Source organism: Mauremys mutica, chromosome 6 (assembly GCF_020497125.1).
Source record: "Mauremys mutica isolate MM-2020 ecotype Southern chromosome 6, ASM2049712v1, whole genome shotgun sequence".
In the NCBI taxonomy this organism is placed as follows: Eukaryota; Metazoa; Chordata; order Testudines; family Geoemydidae; genus Mauremys; species Mauremys mutica.
The window spans coordinates 118,568,980-118,592,764 of NC_059077.1; the positions used below are offsets into that span (position 1 = coordinate 118,568,980).

At 48.0% G+C, this 23,785-nt stretch overlaps 1 protein-coding gene across 1 annotated transcript in view; it reads right to left on the reverse strand.

Annotated features, from left to right (window-relative positions):
• Window positions 1-18,298, reverse strand: part of SHB (SH2 domain containing adaptor protein B) — a 138,364-nt gene extending 120,066 nt beyond the window's left edge. The window contains exon 1 of the mRNA XM_045021293.1: window positions 17,666-18,298. Coding sequence (XP_044877228.1) covers window positions 17,666-18,238 — 573 coding nt within the window. The 5' untranslated portion in view covers window positions 18,239-18,298. The remainder of the gene's footprint in view (window positions 1-17,665) is intronic.
• Between the last annotated feature and the right edge of the window lie 5,487 nt (window positions 18,299-23,785).

Here is a 23,785-nt window from a genome sequence, read left to right on the forward strand (position 1 = left end):
GCTGGCGCTTTGACCACACTGGCGCTTTGCAGCACCGCAATTTGCAGCACTGGAGAGGGTGTGTTTTCACACCCTGCTGCAGCGCTGCAAATTTGCAAGTGTAGCCATGGCCTTAGTCTGTATCCACAGAAACAATGAGGAGTCCGGTAGCACCTTAAAAACTAACAGATTTATTGGGTCATAAGCTTTCGTGGGTAAAAAACCCACTTCTTCAGGTCCATGCAGTGAAAATTACAGATACAGGCATAAATATACTGACACACAAAGAGAAGGGAGTTACCTCACAAGTGAAGAACCAATGTTGAAGGCCAATTCAGTCAGGGTGGATGTGGTCCACTCCCAATAATTAATGAGGAGGTGTCAATACCAAGAGAGGGAAAATCGCTTTTGTAGTGAGCCAGCCACTCCCAGTCCCTGTTCAAGCCCAAATTAATGGTGTTACATTTGCAAATGAATTGTAGCTCTGCAGTTTTTCTCTGAAGTCAGTTTTTGAAGTTTTTTTGTTGAAGGATGGCTACTTTTAAATGTTACTGAATGTCCAGGGAGATTGAAGTGTTCTCCTACTGGCTTCTGTATGTTACCATTCCTGATGTCTGATTTGTGTCATTTATTCTTTTACGTAGAGACTGTTCAGTTTGGCCAATGTACATGGCAGAGGGGCACTGCTGGCACATGATGGCATATCACATTAGTAGATGTGCAGGTGAATGAGCCCCTGATGGTGTGGCTGATGTGGTTGGGTTCTCTGATGGTGTCGCTAGAGTAGATATGGGGACAGAGTAGGCAATGGGGTTTGTTATAGGGATTGGTTCCTGGGTTAGTGTTTCTGTGGAACAGCTGATTCATGCAGACTGATTATTTCTTGGGGAGAGCCTAGGTCAGGCTTGGGACAGTGAAACTGACTAACCGTGCTAGCAGGAGCAGATCCTGGGCAAACTTCCCCACGCAGCTTGGATCAGGAACTTGGGTTCTGACCAGCAACACCCCTGCTATTTCAGTCCCTCTGGAGCAGGGCCTAGCAATCATGTGAAGTTGTGTGGCAGTTTCCCAGCATATGAGCAAAGGTTTGCTAGGGAGTAAGACGGGAGTAAGACTAGATCACCTACCTCATTTTCACCAGAGAGCCAAGAACGTGTGCAGAGCTCTCTTAAAGTGATGTGGCGGCACCTAGTCCCCTGCGTAACTTTGCCTCTGGCAACATCTCAACAAGTGAACCGTCTCTTACAGAGTCATTTCCAACTCCCACCCTTAAAGAAGTCAAGTAAGGACATTTCACTATACTGCTCAGCCTCAGCACCTCAGAGCTTAGCTCGCTGTTCTGGCTTAGTGGGAAGGCTCCTCTAGAATGCCCCAGTTTGACTCTTCACCCCAAAACCCACTCCTGCATCCTGCTAACAGGCAGGGGCGGCATGTATCGTAGCCTGGGGGAGGCTGTGCCTCCCCAAACAGCCTGGCCTGGGCCCACGCTCCACCCCCAGATCCCCTCCTGCAGTTCCTGGCGCTCTGCCCTGGCGCAGGCTGGCTGGGCTGGGCCTGGCCTCCTGCAGGGACTCGGGGTGGCTGGCGCTGGGGGCCATGATGGGGTGCCCTGGGCTCCTGCACGGGCGGGGGATGGGACGGGACAGGACATGGGCTGGTCTCCCCCCCACCCCTCCCCCAACGGCCAGGTCACCAGACGCCCATGCTCACGGGATTTCTTTCCACTGTGCCGGGCCAGATGGGACTCTCTGGAGCCCTGGAATCAGTAGTTTCTGTTCTTGGGGAGCTGGGGGTGGGAAGTCACTAGACGGCCTCTTCCCGTGCTGACCCAGGGCCCTCAGCAAAGAGCCTGGGACCCAAACTCAGATCCCACACACACCCCTTCATTTCTTAATTGCTCGTGGTGTCCCTAGCCTCTGTTTGCCAGAAGCGGGGAATGAGCGACAGGAGATGGATCACTTGATGAGTCCCTGTTCTGTTCACTCCCCTTGGGGCACCTGGCACTGGCCACTGTTGGAAGACAGGATACTGGGCTAGATGGACCCTTGGTCTGACCCAATAGGGCCGTTCTTAGGTTCTTATGGATAGACCAGTAGTCAGGACACTAGCCGAGTCTTAGAAGACCTGGGTCCAAGTCCTTGCTCCGCCACAGACATACCATGTCACCCTGGGCAAGTCGCTTGGCCTCTATGCCTCAGGTCCCAGCTGTCCAATGTAGATATCGGCCCGGCCCCACCCCTAGGGTGCTGCGAGGAGAAATACAGTAAAGATTGGGAGGCTCCGTAACACTGCAGTGAAGGGGGGCAGATGAGTACCAGAGATAAACAGATCTCTTCCTGAAGCAGAGCTCTGCGGGCCCAGGGCCAGTCATCTTCTCCACGGAGAAGGGCTGTCCAAGGCTGAAGAATCAGTCTCAAGTTATTCGAACTTCATGTCCTTTTTAAAACCCATTTCCTTCGGCAGTTCCGGGGAGAGGGGATTAGAAAGGCCTGCAAGGTTCCGCTAACTTGTTTTCTTTGTTACTACGGAGAACTCACTAAACCTAGCGTTTCATACATAGCTGCCAGCTGCCACAAATCCCCACAGAGGAGATTTAGGATTTAAACTGCCTGCAAAGTGACTGTTTCTTAGAGATCTGCCGCAGGAGATCTCTGGCTTGGCTCCAGCTCGTCTGCCCAGCATGAACCATAGCCAAGTCCCTCCTTTGAGCGGGGCTTGGAAAGGAGATAGGAGCGCAGAGGGGTGTTGGCAAATTTTCACTTACCATCCCCTCTTCCCTGTATCTGATCTCCGGTTGCCTCCCAATGGCACAGAGGATTTACTGGGTAGCCACAAGGTGTGAAAGCCATGTCAGCACACCAAGGTGACCCCACCACATAGCATGGTCGAGCAAGGCACGCAGACCCCATTTTCACAAGCGCTTCTCCCCTTGACTCAGATTCTTGTTCAAAGGGCAGCGTTTTCAAAAAGCAAACATTGATTTCTCACCAACGCACATTGCACTGGGAGTCTCAGAGCAGATGAGGGCAGAACTTCATCTGGAATTTCTTTCCTATAGCTGTAGAAAGTAGAGACAGACTAGTTAACAAACGACATGCTTGGAGGGCTTGCATTCCTTTCAACTGCTCTCTGAACATTGTTGTGTCAGGACCAATTGAGATGCTTTGCAAGAGAAGTTACATTTTCACCTACAGCCATATCACCATGGGCTGTGATCTTGTCAGAGCTCACAAGCTTGGCAAGGTCAGGCCTGTTTGGTCCTCAGATCATAGAATTGCTGCATTAGCATTGTAAGTTCACTAGCGAGCGCTCATTACACACCAGCATGACTGGGGTGGGTTAGGCTCTGGGTTATTGGTAGTACTGTATTTTCAATGAGAACCAGAGCTTAGTTCCTGTCTATACAAAGTCTTAATACATCATGGCACTTCTTGCAAGAGCAAGCAGTTACCTATTTTGAACCCGAATTACATATTGTGTCTACACACATTCTCCCTTCACTTTTCCCCTTCAGGAACTCTGTCATGGTGCTTTTAGCTGTTATACACCAGACATTGGAGGTGATGGAATACAGCAGGGGGCAACATGACCCCTGTATATGTAGTTAGTGACATGCTTTCCATCCTTAAGATTAGAGCAGACGTGGGCAAAATAAGGCCTGTGGGCCACAGCTGGCCCGTGGGACCGTCCTGCCAAGCCCCTGAGCAGGGGGAGGTTAGAGGGGGGAGGTCCTGGGGAGGGGGGTTGGATAGGCATGGGAGTCCCAGGGGGTCTGTCAAGGGGCGGGGGGTGGATGGGGTCGGGTCAGGCAGGGGACAGGGGGGTTGGCTAGGGGGTGGGGTCCTGGGGTCAGTCAGGGGACAAGGAGTGAGGGGGGGTAGATGGGTCGAGGGTTCTGAGGGGGGTAGTCAGGGGGTGGGAAGTGAGAGGGGGCCAGGCTGTTTGGGGAGGCACAGCCTTCCCCACCTGGCCATCCATAGTTTTGAAACCCCAATGTGGCCCTCAGGCCAAAAAGTTTGCCCACCCCTGGATTAGAGGCACCATATGAAAAGGCAGGTGACTAAAGTCACCCTGAGGAAATTTAAGAGTGCAAGTGAATGCAGCTTAGCGACACAAGCAAAATCCATCTGAAAGCAAGAGGCCTCAGAGCTGAAAAAGTGTGTTGTCACCAACCAAACGTTGCACTTCATGATAGCTGTAGCAAAGTGGCAATGGTTTACTGTTATTTCTGACAACAAATATTCAGAAAAACCCAAGAGTGACTCACAATAGCAATTTAAAAGAAATTAAGATGAAACTCCACACAAACCATTTGAGGCACTCACAGCCCAACTGTGGCTCTTTGCAATTTAATTGTTGGGTAATAGTGGTTTGTTGGCTTTCCAACTAAAATTTAAAGGGCTATTCTAAAAACTGCTGTCAGCAAGCTCCCCGTTGTGGAGGCGAAACCACTGGCTACAGTTTTCCTCGTTACTGAATTCCTTCGAGGACTCTTTCAGAATGTGGCTCTGTTAGATGCAGAAGGAAAGAAACAAAAGCCAGGCAGTAACAAGGCCAAATTGATGTTGCTCCAAACCTACATCTGAAGCCTGCTTAGGGCATAAGACACATATTGAGCATTTAACAGAGTCAGAGGCTACTGAACACATAAGATACTGAATAGCCTATGCACAGAACACTGCATATTAAGCAGGGTGGATTTGATTTAAATCAAGTTGACTTAAATCACTAGTCAGGAAGACTCGATTTAATCATGGATTTCTACATAAAAGTACATTCTTGTTGGTTGTTATAACCTTAATACATATTCTTCACAACTCGGAGACCCAAAGTGGGTCTCTTTTACGGCCTGCTGCCATTATAGGTTTTCCCTTCTAGTGAGAAGAATGGTATGGTGGATCTCAAATCAATGAAGGCTACACTCAGAAAGACCTCAAGACTTCTGGAATATGCTGCTCAAACTGTTTCCCTTTTGTTTTTACTGCCTGTCCCTCCCTTCTCACATTTATCTCCAGACTTCCTCTCCTTTTCCAGATCTAGTCCCCCCCAACAATCTTCTATTCACTGAACTTTTTGAAACTTTGCATTTTAGAGAGAGGTAAGGGATTGACTCTGTGTACACAAATTTGCAGAGGGACAATAGGGTTGAGATCTGTTATTTCTCACCTCTATATATTATTTATTTAAGAACATTTTTGCTGTTATCTCTGGAGACACAAATCCAGTCTGAGAACTGCAAAACTAAGCATCTCTGATGGTATCTTCTAGCCTGAGCGCTGAGTGGCATTGGGTAGATAGAAAGATTAACCTAAATCTATACCAAAGCCCCTAGAACCCCATAAGTTTGGGTCTCTAATCCATGAACTATTGGAACTCATTCACAAAACTTTTCTTAAACATTACATGAATATATTGTGTCATACTATGGAATTAGAATTTATAATCCCAATTCCATGATGAGATATCTTTGAGCTATAACATATGTTAATTAAAACTATCTTTAGATAGGTTTTTTCCTCAAAAAGCATTTTATCAAAAAAATTGATTTTTATTTATTTATTTTTTTTAAAACTCATTGATTTTTATCAACCCTGATATTAAGGCAGCATTAATGTATCTACAAGTAGAACTGCAGTCACATAAGGATTATAGTATTGCTGTCCGGGAAGAAGCACCAGGAATGAAAATGGGGGAGATTTTGTCTTTCCTCCCCAACCTCAAACAATGCTTTCACCTGTACCCATCAGCCTGAGAGTGCAGAATTTCAGCAGGACTTACCCATTAACACCATAGCACACCCCTCTGCATACATCCTTTAGTCCTAAGAGAATGGGTACGACTTAGGCACAAATCAATCCGACAGTGAACAGAAAGTGCTGAAGTACGTCAGAGTGCACAAACTGAGCTGCAGGTAGCAATAAGGAGCTATTTGTTCTGTGCAGTCAGAATCTCCTCATTAACCCATCGCCAGCTAATGAATTTCAGTGGTGCTACCCAACAGACAAATTCTAGGGCACAGCAAATGTTGTGTGGAGGAGAATGAGGATATAAAGAAATGGTGACAGATGTGATATTACAGAGCACACTTCTCTGGGCCAGTAAGTTTGGTTCCTTAATGCTAGGTAAGTAGGCAGACAGGGTGTGATGGGGCCGGTAGGAGGAAGAGCACATTACCAGCCTCTCCTTGTGACAATTCCCTGGGAAGGAGAGTCACTAGAAGAGGGCCTCATCCTCCCTAATTGAACTAACTTCGCTAACTCTACGCTGATTCTTGCCTGCATATTTATAACTGCCTCTGGAAATTTCCACTACATTCATCTGATGAAGTGGGTATTCACCCACCAAAGCTCATGCTCCAGTACGTCTGTTAGTCTATAAGGTGCCATAGGACTCTCTGTCGCTTTTTAAGGATAGAAGTTTACCATTTGCTAGGATATCAGAGCCACTCCCCGCCCAACGTCGGAGCTGAGAAACTCAATGCCACACTTCAAGAGTATGGGAAGAATTCTAGACCCATCTATGGCTGCAGAGGCAGGACTACAGGCCGTTGCGTTCTCCCTACCAGCCTAATGGTCTGCGAAGCCACCGCTGTGATCCCGGGTCACAGAGAGGGGTAGCTGACTCGCCTGATACACACGATGGCCTAGTGGGCGAGCACAGGGGTGAGGTACGTTCAAAGAGATCAAATAAATCAGTTAAAACAATAACTAGGACAGGCGACACACACACATTCACTATGCGATAGGGACAAGCCAGTATAGCTTCCAGGGGCAAAGTGAGCCTCTCCGACCCATGCCAATGGAGGGAGGTCCTAAGCGCGAAGGATCCAGGAGACCGACCCAACAGATAGTTATGAGCACCACATATCTACTCTTGACTGAACAGTATCATCCCAAGAGCTCTGAAGGACTTACACCCTGCTCCTGAAGTACGGCATTTGTGGGGAAACCTTACTGCCGTACAGGGGGAGTAGTCTGGCAGCAAGAACAGGAGAGAGACAGTCACCTGTGGTACCCTTATGACAACAGCTAGCATCCCCAGGCAAGGCACCCACACCAGACCATTACGAGAGAATCACACAAAAGGGGCTAGTCACAGACTGGTTTGCAGTATGTAAGATGGCATTAAAAGCCATGGGTCAAGCAATCTCCAGCAACACGGACGCTTCGTGAACACAAGTCAAAATGATCATAGAATCTCAGGGTTGGAAGGGACCTCAGGAGGTCATCTAGTCCAACCCCCTGCTCAAAGCAGGACCAAACCCAACTAAATCATCCCAGCCAGGGCTTTATCAAGCCTGACCTTAAAAACCTCTAAGGAAGGAGATTCCACCACCTCCCTAGGTAACCCATTCCAGTTCTTCACCACCCTACTAGTGAAAAAGTTTTTCCTAATATCCAACCTAAACCTCCCCCTCTGCAACTTGAGACCATTACTCCTTGTTCTGTCACCTTCTACCACTGAGAACAGTCTAGATCCATCCTCTTTGGAACCCCCTTTCAGGTAGTTGAAAGCAGCTATCAAATCCCCCCCTCATTCTTCTCTTCTGCAGGCTAAACAATCTCAGTTCCCTCAGCCTCTCCTCATAAGTCATGTGCTCCAGCCCCCTAATCATTTTTGTTGCCCTCCGCTGGACTCTCTCCAATTTATCCACAATGGCCCACCATGTCACCATTCAGATTGCAGCCAGACCACCGCCATGTGACCCAGCATTCCCCCTCTGCCCCCATCTCATGGCGCAGAAATGGTTTTGGGTTGCTTCATGAACTGCAGAGGCGAGACTCCTTTTCACTTGTGACAAAAGGGCACCCATGAAAGACAAAGCACTGCCTCTCCGTTTGGAGATACAACACAGTCACATTCCCTGCAAACACACCCACACCAAAAGGTCCTTTTCTCCTCCACAAGCTGCATCTGTGACTTACTGCTTGTTCTGAACCCATCAGACGTAGCTTAGGGCACAAAGAAGGCTCCACCAATGCTGTCCAGCCTGGGTCGCTGTCTATGTGGTTGAAGCCCACAACTTTTCCCTAAGTACTGTTCAGTGAGGGGATTATTTTGGTCAGCCCCTTGTCCACGTTTTTCCAACTGCATGCCTGCCATACCAGATGCTTTGGCCTCATTCTTAACGCCTGGCCCAGTTATTTCCATCTTCTTTTCTGCATAACTTTGGAGATAAGTAGTTGTTAAATGCTAACAAATCTCAGTATCTGTTACAAATTAATTCCATTTAATAGCTAGCATTTTACAAAGCCGTCTGCTTTGTAAAAGCAACAGTCCAGCCGGCTCCTCAGCCAATTCTTTTAAAATTCTTGAATACAAGCTATCTGTACTTGCTCGTTTAAAACTATTTAAGTTTCGTAGCTGCTGTTTAACATCCTCCTGACACACTACTAAAATGGAAAGAGTTGCAGATTGTTAGTCCACCCAGTCTTGTGTAAGCTGGGGAATGCAGTTGCCACTTTGCCAATTCATGACATTATTCCCTTCCAGATATTCCCATCGGCTTGCACATTACTGCCAAGGTACATGAAGATTCTCCTCTACTATTCCTTATCAAGTAAAGGTCGAATGGGGAGTTGCTGGGGTTCTCATCAGATATGTTTTTTCATAATTAATTAACCCTGCTGTTTAATTAAGTACACACAGGCTTGAGGGAATGGTTCAACCTAGACACTGGTGCCAAACTAGATTATAGTCTCACCTCTCCTGTTTGACATTGCCACTGACTTCATCATGAGAAAAAAGCACAGCTAGATACAACACAGGAATTGTATGGCTCAAAAAGAGTGCACTAGAAGATCTAGATTTTGCTCACCACATAGCTCTAAGCGACAATTCAACCAACTGCGGTTGAATCAAGTTTATTTTTCCTAAGTTTTTCTGCAACACTTATCACTGCCCTGTCGGAGCACATCAAACATTAATGCATTACGCTCACCACCAAGGTCTGGTGTGCACTACAGACCTCTGTCGGTACAACTAGACCACTCAGCGGTGCAAAAAATCCACATCCCTGAGCAATGTAGTTATACCAGCCTAGCCCCCCATGTAGACAGCGCTATGTTGGCGGGAGAGCTTCTCCCATCCACACAGCTACCCCCTCTTGGGGAGCTGGCTTAACTACGCCGATGGGAGAGCTCTCCTGTCGGTGTAGAGCAGGGCAGCTGCGTCAATGCAGCATTTTAAATGTAGACATGCCCTAAGTAGTGAACAAAAAATAGAATCGCCCTTGCTATTGGGGTTTAGGAGGTTAGCCGGTGTCTAAGTGCCAGAGAAGGGTGGACACACCTAGGTTCAGCTCAGTATTTTTGGCAGAAAAAGCATCCCCTTCAGAACATAAACTTGACCTTACAAGAACACTTCAGTGGTGCCCAAAAAGCGAGAAGCTCTCAGGAGAAGTTGGTCCTCTTCCCAATCTGACCCTGACTTCTTCTAACCTCTCTGCAGCTCTGTTCCCAGCCTGGAAAAAGAGAGACAATATTTCCATACCACACAGGCTGTTGGGAGATGCTCAGATACTGCGGTGATGAAATGTGCAATGCTCAAGCCACAAACGTTCCAGTTTTACCCTTCACTGCTAAGGAAACTGCTTCAGACCTAACAGCTGTGCTGGTTTTAAAACAGCAGTCAAGAGACTGTCAAAAGTTATTTCCAAAAGAAATAGTTTTATGACGACCCAGAGCGCAAGTGCTGTTGATCAAAAGAGCTGAGCAACTGGCTTTCAGGTCATGCTCACAGATGGGAAAAATCACCATTTCTAGAGACAAAATAGGTACAAGACAGTATAGCATGTTGAGGCCCCAGAGACAGAGAAGGGCCTGAAGGTCTCTCTAACACTACCCTCTGAGCGAAGGAGCAATGCTTATAGACTAGATAAATAAGAATCTACATCCCTTCCTGGAAGGAAAGAGTTGCAGTCACATATAGGCTATAGAGCAAGAAGGGGGGACTCCGGCAGACACTAAGCCGGAACGAGGGACCAGAAAGAGGAAAAACTGCATGATGTGAAATAATCTATTCTTACAATTAGGGCGGGGGAAGGAAATCCGTGTCACAAGACATCAAATACAAGCAGTCAGAAGTAATTAACAGGCCTGGCGGTCAGGGACACTAAAGATGCCCTATCGATGGCATTTATTACGCTAACTTTTGCCACTGAAAGAAGGTTTTCAAATAATTCATTTGATTCTTGGGTTAAAGGTACCCTCAATTATTTGTGGAACAGAGTTTGCTCATGTACGCAGGGCTATATTGAAGATATTTGACTGGAAAGTTTCCACGAGTAGTGAGTGCTTACAACATGGTATTTCGTAATTGGAGAAAAATGGAGGATGCTGGAATACTGAAGGAAAATGGATGCATACCAACCTACAAATTCTCCTCTTCCTTTCCTATGCTAGCCTCCCCTGACTACTGTCCATTGGCCTTACCCTCCTGGCTGTAATCTGGACAGATCTCACAAGCCAAGTAGTCAGGGTGGGCCAATGCTTTGAGGGGAGATCTCAGAGGACTAGCTGGATGACGGTTATTTCATGGGTGGCATTTTAATGAGTCAGCACTGAACGGGGGTTCCAGGATGGTCCAGCGGGCAGTCTGTCAGTAGTAATGTATAGTATAACTCCTCATCACCACATCCTACGGCATGGCACTTCTTTCCCAAGGAAAGTCCAAGGCAGATACTTACATTCTGCCTATCGATAGCCCCTTACCGTTCTACATGGAGATATTTCTCACTTGGACTGTTGTAGGATTGCTGACCAACGTTAGACCATTGCTGTACTTGACCTGCCACTAGAATAATCACATCTCTGTGTGTACACATGCTCAAACAAGTGTTGCAATTCAACATTTGTGAAGTACTTGCAGAACTTCAGATAAGAGCCACTGTAGAAGAACATACTAGTATTTTATCCTTAAAAATTTAAATGCCTCTTCTGCACAGCAATCTTACAACGTTCAAGCCTGTTTAAATCCTAGTATCAATCACAACACTTCATCACCATGCACGTTAGACGCATTTTGGTTGTTTTAATTGCTTACGTGCAATGAGTCCACAGAAGACAGATTGATACTTTACACAGCAAGGAAGAAACAGGAAATAGTTAAGAATGTGTTAAAGCAATCTCATTAAAAACTATCACCACTCTGAACAGGAATGTTATATTAGTATCACTAGTTTCAGATTAAAGGCTCAGACAGAATATCCCCATATTGCTTGGAATATATGAAACTGTCCTGGTCAATACAACAAAACCATCTTGCACATAACTTTTAGCCTGGGTGTACAGTGTTCCTTAGAACTACATCCCACAGAAATAAAATGTTTTTCTTCATGTTACAATGTGTTGTTGGCCACATGAAGCAGCGTGGGTGCCAACGAACAGAGGCACATACCTTCCTCAGAACTTGGATGAGAATGCAGCCAACTGTGCCACCGAGGCTCTCGCCTTCAGATACAGAGCCCTGCCACCCAGCAGCTGCCATGTGGCATCTGTGCGCCTCGCCCTCATTTCTGCTCTGCCCCCTCAGACCAAGAGTATTTATTATGCCATCAAATACACCTACTTCTTTGGCAGCAAATCTCACACCAGCTATGTGTCACTGCATTCCGTGCCTAATGCAGAGGAGCCTGTGCAGGAAGTTATTTGTTACGAAACGAGAACAGTGATTAAAACACTTTTTCCACAATCTGAAACCTGAGATGATCTTGAGGAGAAAAAACTACTCACACCTTTAAAGAAAGAGGGGCTCTTTTGGCTTAGTCACTTTAAACAATCCGTACTAGAAGTTTAATTAATGCAACCAAACAGACGCGTTTAACAAAAGCCCGCCTTAAATATAAGCAGACATTCTGGGTCCGATTCTCTAGCGCATGGTACCTTGCACTGTCATTCACACCTGTGGAAGAAGGTGAAGGGGGCACCGTGTGCAAGATCCCACCGGGGGAGGAGGATGCTGTGATGTTTCATCCCCATTTTGCACACATCTACCTGAACACAGAAAGTGCAAGACGGAGATGAATCAGGCCCTCTCAATTCCACTTGAAAGAGTTATAGGAAGTAAGTACCATGGCAACTACCGCTTTGAGCAAAAAAGCCAAGTAAATACACTAAGCTCTTTGGGCCCAGTTCTGTCCTGAAACACCCAGATGGAATTCCCGCAGAAGCAACTAGATGTGGGAGACTCTGGAGCATGCAGGTTTGAAGAACCACAATGCATTTACTAGATATTTTAAAAAGTTGATTCCCACTGTTTCACTTACATGATGTTTTTCCTCATAGGACTCTCCTTCCCCAAATTCACCAGCTTTGATTCTACAGGTACCTCCGAGTTGCAGGTTATTGTTGGTCACAACATCAAACATGCACATGCAGCTTTGACAGCCAGTGAGGGATCAACTTGATTTTGTGTTAACTAAATCACGTCAGATGTTCCTGCGGGAGCTAATTTTTTGACTGCCTCAGCACCTAATGCAGCGTTTCTCAAACTGGGGTCGCCGCTTGTGCAGGGAAAGCCCCGCGGGGGCTGGGACGGTTCGTCTACCTGCCCCATCCGGCCGATTGCAGCTCCCACTGGCCGCGGTTCGCTGCTCCGGGCCAATGGGAGCTGCTGGAAGCGGCGTGGACTGAGGGAAGTACTGGCCACTGCATCCAGTGGCTCCCATTGGCCTGCAACGGCGAACCTGCGGACGGGGCAGGTAAAAGCCGGGGGCTTTCCCTACACAAGCGGCGACCCCAGTTTGAGAAACACTAACGTAACGGATTTGCTTTTAAAAGCTTTATGCGGGGCAGGAGTCTCAAGTTCAAAAAGAAAAAACCCACCACCATTTCCAAAAGTTACAGTCACAGCCTAGTAACTGTCCTAGGTTCCCCAGTACCTCTCCATCTGCAGCGCAGTTCTGGAGTGCCAGACAGCCACTGACCAGTTACGAAGCAAACAAGGTGCTTCACAGCACAAGAGGCTCCAGTTGACGACAGTATTTAGGTTTCACTTTTGCCCAATTGTTGCTCTGGGCCAGATCAGCGAGTTTTCCATTGGTTTAAACACATTTCATAAGGCTCACGAACAGACCATCACACAGTCAGCTTTGCCACATGCTGTCAGGGCCAGGACTCCACAACGGCACTGGGTTCCTGGGGTACGTTTACATTCATTTAAAAGCTCCGTTCTCTACCCACTGCACAGTTCAATTACTGATGTCTAATGAATTCGACAGTTTAACACACAAGCAGATTTATGACATTTTGTGTTACCGTTAACGCAGAAAGCGTTAAGTAAAGCCATATGTTTTCACCTAATGCAGAGTGCCCCTTTTTCTTGGTTATCTGGGAATATTGCAAGTTTGTTGGGGCAGAGAATCACGTCTCCTGAGTGTTTGTACTTAGTGCTTAGCAAAATATTTGTATGACAGTAGCGCTTGGGGGCCTGATCTTGGTTGAGGCCTCTAATGTGCTAGGTGCTGTACACACACAATGAGAGGCAGTTCCTGCCCCAAAGAGCTGACAATCTAAAGAGACAAGACAGACAGAGCAGGAGAGAAAACAGTGGCCCAGAGAGGTGAACTGACTGGCCTACCTTCCCACAACAAATCAGTGGGAGAGCTGAGAAAAGAACCCCAGTTCCCCGACTCCCATGGCCCAGTGCCTTACTCACTGAGTAGACCACACTGTCAGCCATAGGGCCCATGCACCGACTGGGGTCTTTGGACACTGAAATATAAATATTATTAAAGTCAACCAATACCTACGAGAATCTTGGGCTGAACTTAAGGATCTAAAGAGTATTTCATAGAAAGAGTGATTCCCTGTCCTTTGGAACAACTTTCCAGGTCCTTCCGCTGCTTGTCAGAGTAATGGAAAAGCCAGAGAGTTCTCATTTCCACAACTGAGAGGAAGCAAATAATTCAGCTGGAAAGTTATGTAGTTCCTCTTTGTTCTATGGCTGAGAAAGTCGGTGTTCAGGAAATTAACAGAAATATCATCTGATGTTACCAAACAGGAAAGCTTCATTGTTTGGGTTGAGTCCTCAGTCTATAGCTGGATTCCTTGGAACACTGAAAAGTCAGTAATGACCTCCAAATCCTATTATGTGGAATATTAGCCTGGTACCATGTTTGTGGATATACTGCCTGAGTATGCACTTAGAATCAGAGGAAGTCAGACAACTTATATCTGGTACCTTTTTTTTTTTTTTCCGTGAGACCAGGTACATTAATGTTCACGACTGAGATGAACCATCACAGCAGGAAACAGACTAACACGAGCTCAGGCAAAAATAGTCAAGTATATATGCCTTTCACACTACAGCCGTGGTCTGGCTCCAGTTCTGTTCTTCAAAATGCTAGGAAGAGTTTGTGTTCTCTCTCACTTATATCAATCAGAAAAGTGATAACTGAGATTTGGGAAGTCACTTTTGGCATTGTCCTACTTTAAGAGCCTTCAACTGCTTATCCAAACTATTTTTAAACAATGATTGTTGGGTTTTTGTTTTGTTTAACTTAGCATGTAGCCTCAGAAGAAGTATGTAATTGAAAAGAGCAGTTCCCTGAGTTGTTCCCATCTAGTGGGTAAATACTGTACATGTTTTATAACACGCTGCCATGGTTGCAGATTTAGAAGCTGCTATTTAAAAAATAAAAAATGCTCCAGTAGGGTTTAAAATTGAGTAAATGATTTTGCTTGCGACTGTCATGTGATTTTTAGAAATTCATGCCCAATGAGCAACTATTACGCATTGCATGTGCCCTATTAGGCAGTTACTTTCTAAATATACATGCCCCAAAGGAGGAGATGCCGGGGGCATGCCACTTTCAGATACAGATCTCAAGTCATGCGGCCTATGGAGAAGTGAAATAAGAATTGATATTTTAACTTTAAATCACTCACTTCCTTGAAAAGAAGTGTTTCCAGTCAGTGACTACACATGACTGACTGACAATACAATAAATACCTTGGAGTTTGAATCTTATTTTATCCTGACAAGTGGATTTATTTGGAACTACGTTAGGACAGAATATAATTTATTCATTTAAATCACAATGGAAATGTGTTACCATTCAATTCAACCATGTTATATGCCTAAACATGCCCACACTTACCCAATTTAAATTGATAATATCCAGCAAATATTTAGATGATATGAACCTACTGTTACAATAATCTCTCCTGTACACTCCAGAGTACACTGCCGATGAATTGAGAACTAGTCACTACTGCACTCAGGGAAAACTAGACTATGGTTATCAGGATAATAAAAGCAGGGATACTGGCTTCACTTTTAAATGATTAATGCTACTTCCCTGTACAAAGGCCGCCATGATTTCTCCAAAGATGGTCTAGTGTTTGCAGTGCTTGGTACATAACTGTAGAAAAGTGGTTCCCAAACCGGGGCTCGTGAACCCCTGGAGGTTCGCGAAATGTTATAGGGGATTCTCGGGAAAAAATTCCCTAATGGCGCACAGAGCTGTCCCTAGGAACCCCGGGCAGCACTGGGCCAGCAGCCTGGAGTCCTTGGACTTCCACAAGCTAAGCAGATCAAAGCAAGCATGTCTATCACACTGAGGAGATTTAAACTTCCAGACTCATAAGAAATGGAAAGGGGAGGTGGATATTTTTTGCCGTTTTTAAAATTAAATATGCAGCTAGTATTGTTTTTAAAATTATCATCAAGAACAAGTTTAAGCTTTGTTGTAACGTGCGGTGTTTGCCTGGATTGCTCACGACCTGAATGCTTGTGTAGGAGGAACTCTGGGTTGGCTTCCTAAATATCTTCATGCTGTTTCACATCTGATACTCCTTGATGAAACATAGAAGCCTTGTCTTATAACAGGCTTATTCAAAGTGATACAAGCTACGAAAGTGAGATCTTGGAAGAGCGTTGCCATTTTCATAATGTAATAAAAATACTGTAATGATAAATAATAATTGGCATATAATAAGCATGTCATAAAAACAAATTTCCAAGATCACTGCTTTTATTATTTATACTCAGGTAAAGGAGAAAATCCCTGGAAATATTCATTTTTAGGAGGGGGTTCGCTAGACTTGATATTTTAGTGAAAGTGGTTCACAGTTTGTTAAAGCTTCTGTAAAGAAATACTACCCAAAGAAAGCAAAATATTTACAGTTGATGCTCAAGCACGTAAGTCTGTTTCAGTGTTGTGCCTTCTATTGCACAAACCACCAATAGATATGGCGTAATCAATGGGACTTTACTCAACCTTAATCTCTGCTTCACCTTTGCCACTGAACTTCCCCTCCCATTCATTTTACAGGCATTTCTATGGTGCTCATCACCATAGTATACAGTGTCTATTTACATTTCGACATACGTGACTAAAAGCAACCCTTTCATAATGTTCAGATCAGTCAGTGACAGACATATGGAGCTAACCTCACGTGCTGAATCACATCTTGGTCAGGTATTCTTATATTCTAGAACCTACACCAGAAGTCAGCAGTGACCAGCAAAATAATTCAGTTGTATGGAAGAGAATCCCTATATTCTTTATATATATTTTCAAGCCTTTCCAAACACTGGGCATTAATTGAGATTCCATTAAATAGTCTCTAAAGCAATCTCACTACCATTTGACTTACTCTTAAAACAGGGTGACCAGATGTCCCGATTTTATAGGGACAGTCCTGATTTTGGGGTCTTTTTCTTATATAGCCTCCTATTACCCTCCATCCCCCTCCTGATTTTTCACACTTGCTGTCTGGTCACCCTATCTTAAAATCAACTTTTGTAATTTGTTCAGTATGACTGCCTCCAGAAAGATCAGCGTACATGCAAAAGGAGAAAGGTGATGTATACTGCCTTTCCCTATGACCAGCTGTCAAAAAGTTATGTAGTAAGCACCCATAACTTAAATCACAACAGTATTTCCAGAGAGCATCTTCAGGAAAAATGCAAATGATTGAAGCCAAGAAATCTCCTGCTTTTAGCACATAAATCAGGTTTCATATTTGAAGACAAAATAATGAGATGGATTGAAAATCAGGCAAAGTAGGTCACAGCGGAACCTGTAAAAAGCTTCACTTGCTTGCTGATGTTTGATGTGTGGGTGACAGAAAATCAGACAGCGACAGAACAGATGGCGATGTATCCTCAGCACTCCTAGCAACCTTGCTAACACCTCCAGTTCCGAGTGCCAGCACCAAGTCGCTGGCGTTAAACTCCTTTGAATACTTTGGTTATTGTAGTGCCTGACCCACAGTTCTTTCTCTCTTTTCCAAATCTTATTTCCTGCAACGCTGAGGTTTAAAAAAATCTCTCCCCCTTTACTGACCTGGCCACCTCTCCTTCCTCCCCCCCCCCCCGACACACGACGGCATCAGCTCTTGCGCTTTGATTTGGTCAGGGAAAGCAGTTGAGTCCCCGTCTACACACGGCAAATCGGAGCCGAGCGGTGCCCAGGCCTCTGACCAACCTGCCCCCCTAGCTGGTCTCCCCTCAAGCACTTCGCACCCTGCCTCTCAAAGCTTCCCAGCAGGCGTGTGCGGACCTGGGGTCACTTCAGCTCCCGCAGACAGGGCAGCTGGGTGCCCGCTGCGCTGCCCAAAGCCAGGGTCACAGCCCTGCCGAGCCTCCAGCTTGGGGACCCCAGGCAAACCCAGGACGGTAGGCGCTGCCCCGCCCGCCCCGAGCTGCTAACTCCCTGCCCGCGCCCGGCGGCTCTCACCTTCTCCGGCTTGGCGGAGGGGCCGCTGCTCTCCGGCGGCTCCGGGCCCTTGCCCACCTTCTTGGCGGCGGCGCCGGGCGGGCTCCAGGTGATGGCCGGGGCGGCGGCGCCCTTGCAGCCCCCGGCGCCCTCGCAGCCGCTGTCGATCTTGATGAGCCGGTGCTTGGGGGAGAGGTAGCGGCCGTCGGGCGGGGTGGGCGGCCGGCGCTCGCTCTGGCTGCGGAAGAGGTGCGGCGAGCCGGCGGCCGAGGGGGGCTTGGCGGCCGGCTCCTCGGGCGCGCAGGGCTCCGGGCGGCACAGGGCGCGCAGCTTGCGCAGGGACGAGCCGGGCCCGCTGTAGGGGTCCTCGAAGTCGCGCTCCTTCTGGGCGCGGTAGGCGCGCAGCAGCTCGCCGGGGTCCTCGCCGCCGCCGCCGCACAGGTGGCGGGGCGCCAGGCGGGGCGAGGTGTGGCGGTGCGCGGCCAGCAGCTCGGCCCCGGGGCGCCGCTCCCGGTAGTCGGGCCGCGGCGGCTGCGGGGGGCTCTTGGCCTTGTTGTTGCCCAGGCTGAAGTACTTGGTCAGCCACTTGGCCATGGTCCGGCGCTAGGGCGCGGCGCCCATGGGGAGGGCGCCCGGGGGGCCGGGCCGGGGCGCGGGCCGGGGCTCAGGGGCGCTGCCCGGCCCGCGGCTGCCCCTGCCCCGCCATGGGGCCGCCCGGCCGCGGGCTCCGGCCGCCTCCTGCCCCGCGCGCAACTTTCCCGGCGCCGGGGGCTCCCCGCGGGCACCACCGCGCCCCGACCCGCGCCGCGCCGCTTCTCCCGGCACCCGCTGCGGGCTCCGGGCAGCGAGCGAGCGAGCGTCCCGCTCCGCTCCGGCTCCGGCGGCTGCTGCCCCGCTGCCAGCTGCCCCACGCCCCCGGCCCCAGCCCGAGCCCGGCTCTGCTGCGCCGCGCTCCCCGCCCGGCCTGACCTCAGCACGCACCGGGGAGGCGGGGACGCGGCTGTGCCGAGACTCCCCCGCCCCCGGCAAGGGGGCCCCTGCCTATCCCGGGCCGGGGGAGGGGCCGGCCCAGGTGCCGGGGAGGCGGGGAACTCGGCTCGGGGACTAGCTGCGCCTCCTGCCCCAGCCGCTCAGCCCCCCCCCCCCCGGCACTCGGCCGGCTCCCGGGCTCCGCTCGCCGAGGCTGGGCGCTCCGGTGCTTCCCGCTGGGGAGCCGCTGTCACGGCTCTGATCTAGCCCGCACCTAGCCGAGCCCATGGACAATGCGCCCGGCTGCCGCAGGGCGGGCCGGCTCCCTGCTTCAACACGTGTCCCGGCCGCTCCGACACGCACCGCTGAAAGCGTGTCCGGCTTGCACGTACTCGGCGCTTTCGTTACAATTCGGGTTGGTCTGTAGGGCTAAGGTCACCCAGGCGCCGGGAGACCCACTTTCCTGCACTCCCCGGACTCCCCCGGGACTTTCCTCCCAGTGAGTGTGTGGAGAAGGACCCGGGGGATCCGCTCCGGGCAGTGTCGCGGGGAGCTTTTTAATTATTGAGCTCGGATTGTGCCAGACGGCGCTAAATGTAAAGGCAGACACAGACCTGCCCCGATGCACTGACAGGCCAAACTCAGACACAGGCACACAATTTGCGCACAAAACATGGGCTGAAGCAGAATGGTTTGTTTCTAGATAATCTGCCCTGCTGACTTTTATTTCCGGGTTTTTTAGGGGTGCGAAGAATTGATAGATTAACACTGGAGTAAACATGCCCAAGCCCTGAGGAAGAGGAATTGTTTCGCTGTTCCGAGGGTGGAGGAATGGGATGAAAACCAGGAAAACTATCAGACGGGGGGATGGAGGCAGTGAGATCGGGAAAGGACCATTACCTGTTCCGTAACTGGCGTTCTTCGAGATGTGTTGCTCAGGTGTATTCCACAGTAGGTGTTCGTGCTCGCCACCTACTGTGGAATACACCTGAGCAATCACTCGAAGAAGAAGAAGAAGAGATCTCCCGAAGGAAACAGTAGAAGCCACATTACATTGGGACGTTTAAAGCAAGACCGGGAAAGGTTCTTCAAAGTGTGCTGTGGGGAGAAATCTTGCCCTGGCCGGGTGGACGGATGAGCCTCTTCCGTCCCTCTAGCAGCCTGTGATTGTATTACTCTAACACTGACACGTGTAGCTTAAGCAATGCGGTGTTCAGCCTGGCCACTGGGCGGGAGTAGATGGCACATTTGTTTTAAAATGAGAGTCTGTCTTTGGGAGGCATATTTCTAGGGATGTCTTTTAACTGTGCCCCTGGAGGTCTGCTGCTTTTTAAAGATCCGTCCTCACCACGAAATGGCAGACAATGTCAACAGAATGTGTTCGCCACACCCTGTTGGGGTGGAGGGGGAGTTGGAAACAGTCCCTAAAATCTTTAAGGTCATTGTAGGAGAGGCACCTCACAGGCCGCAAAGGCCTGTCCCATGGAGGGCTTTGACTCTGGGAGAGCCACCTTGAACCTATTACAGTAGGGAGCCAGTGCAGAGCACTGGGGTGATGTGTTCGTGGTGACCTGTGTTGCTAAGCAGACAGGATATTGAGTTTTGTATCAGTTGAAGTTTTTTCAGGGCATGTGGCTTCATTTATAGATAACAGCCGCAATCACTCAGACGCAGAGGGGAGACTGGTGTGAATCAGTACGGCTGCAGCCGTGCCTGTGAGGAGGCTGAGCAGTCTTTGGTCTCTGGCAGTTGGGACTGGGCAGGTTTGGCTGTCGTTGCTGTTTGGGGCCCAGCAGCACTGAGGAGCCCAAAAGGTCCCCATGGTTTCGGAGAGGAGAGGCCCTCACTAGAGGAGGTTGTGGTTATAGAGGAGGCCTGTTCCTCAGCGTGCGGCCTGCAGATCTCACCTCAGTCCTACCAGAAGTTCTTCGGTCTATACAGACTATATAGCTCTATGTCACACCCTCACTGAATAGAGGAGAGGAGTGAGCTCTGTAGGACTGCAGAGGTGGGAGACGCAGAGGTGGAGAGACAATAGTGACTCTCTCAGTTTGATCTCAGAGGAAGGACGCGAAGAGTTTGTGGTGGTTTTGTTCACCCCTGCAGCAGGTTGGTTAGGATTATCTGGCAATGAAGGAATGAACACCCTCCCTTCCATTAAGGACTGAGAGCACTCCCTGTCCACATCTGTGGGTCCCTTAGGAAGAGCTCTCCGGTGAACCAGGGAAGACTAGACTTGACGCGTGAAGCAAAGCCCTGTTGAAATTAATGACAAAATGCCTATTAACTTCAGTGGGGCCAGGATGTCACCCCAAAACTGATATTTATAATGTTAAAAAAAGCAGACTTAACCCTCCCTCCCCCACAACTTTCGGGCATGCTTGCCATCCTATAGACACACAAACAACACAGTCCATCTTTTTGGTCTCCCTCTGCAGTTCACCTTTTCTATGAGAAAACACTTCTATTCGGATCCGTTCAATTGTTAAAATATGAACAAGAAGGTTTTAGATCACTGCAAATTGTTGCCCTTATTGTTTTCATTTTAAATCCCTGAACGTTAATAGCTGGATGATATTTTTATCAGTAAGCTCCTTGGGGCAGGAACTGTCTTTTGTGTTGGTACAACCCTCGTCACCTGGTGTCCCAGTCCTGGTTGGGGCTTAGGGTGCTAATGTCATACAAATAATAACTACAGAGAGATGCTGAGCCTAGGAAACTCATCAAGGGCAAAGTTGGGCTGAAAGAACAACGGATATCAGCCACTTTTTTTAAAGCTCATTGACAATGTCCCACTGCCTTCAGCAAGCGATACAGATGCCAAGAGCTAATCACTCTGTGCACTGTGATTTTTAATCTCTTGACAGAGAATCCTTTTATCTCCAGTTTTTGTTCAATGTTTCTGTTCAGAAAAGAGGAAAAAGCAGTATCTATACTGCCATTATATGCACATGCTTTGGGGATCTTCTGTGATACACTAGTTGGTACTTAGTTAATATCCTGAGGTCACTGTCACCCTACCACAGTGAAACGTACACGGTAACTGACATCCCTTCTTGTGCTCTTCCATTTGGAACCGTGTTTTCCTTTAAAAGTTAATTACAGATGTGTTATCTTTTTGTATGAAGCCTGCTGCCTGTACGGATAAACTTGGCCTGGCTTTTGGCCACACCTTCTCTCTGGAAAGTCATGGATAGGACATGGCAGGAAAGGTGGGGTTTGTTCTGGGGTTTTTTTTCAGTTGTGTAACTGGCATAAGCTGAACCCTTCTTTATGTTGCAATGACCTCATAAGAGCACAGCCTCTCCCTTGTGACCATAGGGTTCAATTATCATTCCTTCCCAAGACAACTTCCTCTGGTGTTCCTTCATCACTTGTCATCTAGGTAGCACAAAGTGGAATTCTTGCATTTCTGGTTTGAGCAACTGTGGCCAGGTTATATCCTTCCTGGCGTCTCTTCACCGTCTGCCAAATACAGATCAAGACTCTGCCCCCTTATGCCTGCTAGCAGCCTCCACTGTCTCCAGTCTCAAGATAACCTTCCGAGGAACATGGCAATTGCCAAAGCGGATCAGCCCCAAGGTCCGTCTTGTCCAGGATCCTGTCTCAAGAACGGCCAGGGCCAGATGCTTTAAAGGAAGGTGCGAGGCTCCCAGCAGCAGCTATGAGATAACCTTCCCCCAGGGAGAGTCTTCTCCTCATCCCCATAGCCAGAGGTTTGTTTATGCCCTAGAACAGGAGAGTTTAGCTTCTTCCAAAGCCCTGGGGATTTCACTGTTCTAACAGCTCCCCCTGTTCAGCCTTGGCTCCAGTCTGTTCCTTCTCAGAACCTGCCCCATTCTCAGCCTTCCAACTCCACATTGGCTTGTTGCCAGCTGGGGGAGGCGAGGCAGAGAGTGGGGGATGTTTTGCACCCACAGGCCTGTGGCCTGAGTAACAGGGTTGCCATGAGTTTCACGGGAGATGCTGGAGACTTGGCAGGTTTGATCCCGCCAGCATATCACAGCTGGTAGCATTAGAGGTGTTTTTCAAAGATTAATTTAATCCACACGGTTAGTAATTTCAAGGGTCAATGCTTTGGCTGTAGCTAAAGCTTGGTGGTCGATGGAGGGGGGCGGGAAATGTTTGGGTTTTTTTATACAACCCTAGGAAAAAAATCCTTGACTCTTGTGAATGCACAGTGGCACAAGTAATGATTCTTTAAAAATGAGTTGGGAAATAATGAACAATCTTCTCCTCCTATAATGCAACGACCTGAAAAGCAAGGTCTCTCCGCACTTCCTGCAACAGTCAGTCATATTAGGACAGGGTTTGCAACTTGTTAAAACTTAGATAATACATGATGCAAAAATATTTTATCTGCACTAAGGACAGATAGCTGGCAGATGATGTGTCTCTTAACACACTTGACTACTTGTTGGGTTGTGCTGACTAAGAGTATGCACAAGCAATTATATCATTAAATTTAATTAAATAACAAAGTTACATAGCAACTTATTTTGAGTGTGTGGGACATTGTTTCCTCTTGTAGTTCTGGTTTGCATGCTTAATAAGTCTTGCAATAAATTTTAATGGCATTTATAATTAAGATAATAAGAAAAAAAGTAGCTGGTATTCCATGGAGACAGTGCTATGGATTGATAGTCAGCCAGGGATGCTGCTATTTCGAAACCTGGAGTTGGTCTGTTTTATCAGACTGGGGGCTGGGAGGAGGACAGTCCTGTTGGTTAATATGGCCCTGGGCAGGCTGAGCAAAGAATCATATAAATTCTGCACATTAAGAACTGCCATAGACAAATGTTCTACCTTTTCTGATCCCCTTCTCTAAGAGTGGCTAATGCCAGATACTTCAGAAGGAGGTGTATAATAATTTCATCCTATGGTGCCATATGAAATCATTTTCTGATCCCAGGTAGTCACCAGTCTGTGACACGAAGGCTGAGGATGGATAGTCTGTTTTCTGTGTGTGACTGCAGGTGTTATCGCTAGCAATGCAAATCACTATGCACCCAGGTGGCATCCCATAGCCGTGAGTTCACTCAGCTAACTGTACTTCGTGTTTAAAAAAAAAAGTCATTTCTGGTATCCATTTGCATCCTTCTCTGTTCTCCTATTCTGGGGAAAGGTGCACAGGAGTCTTTGCCCTCTGCTTTGTATGTAAAACTCTTTCTC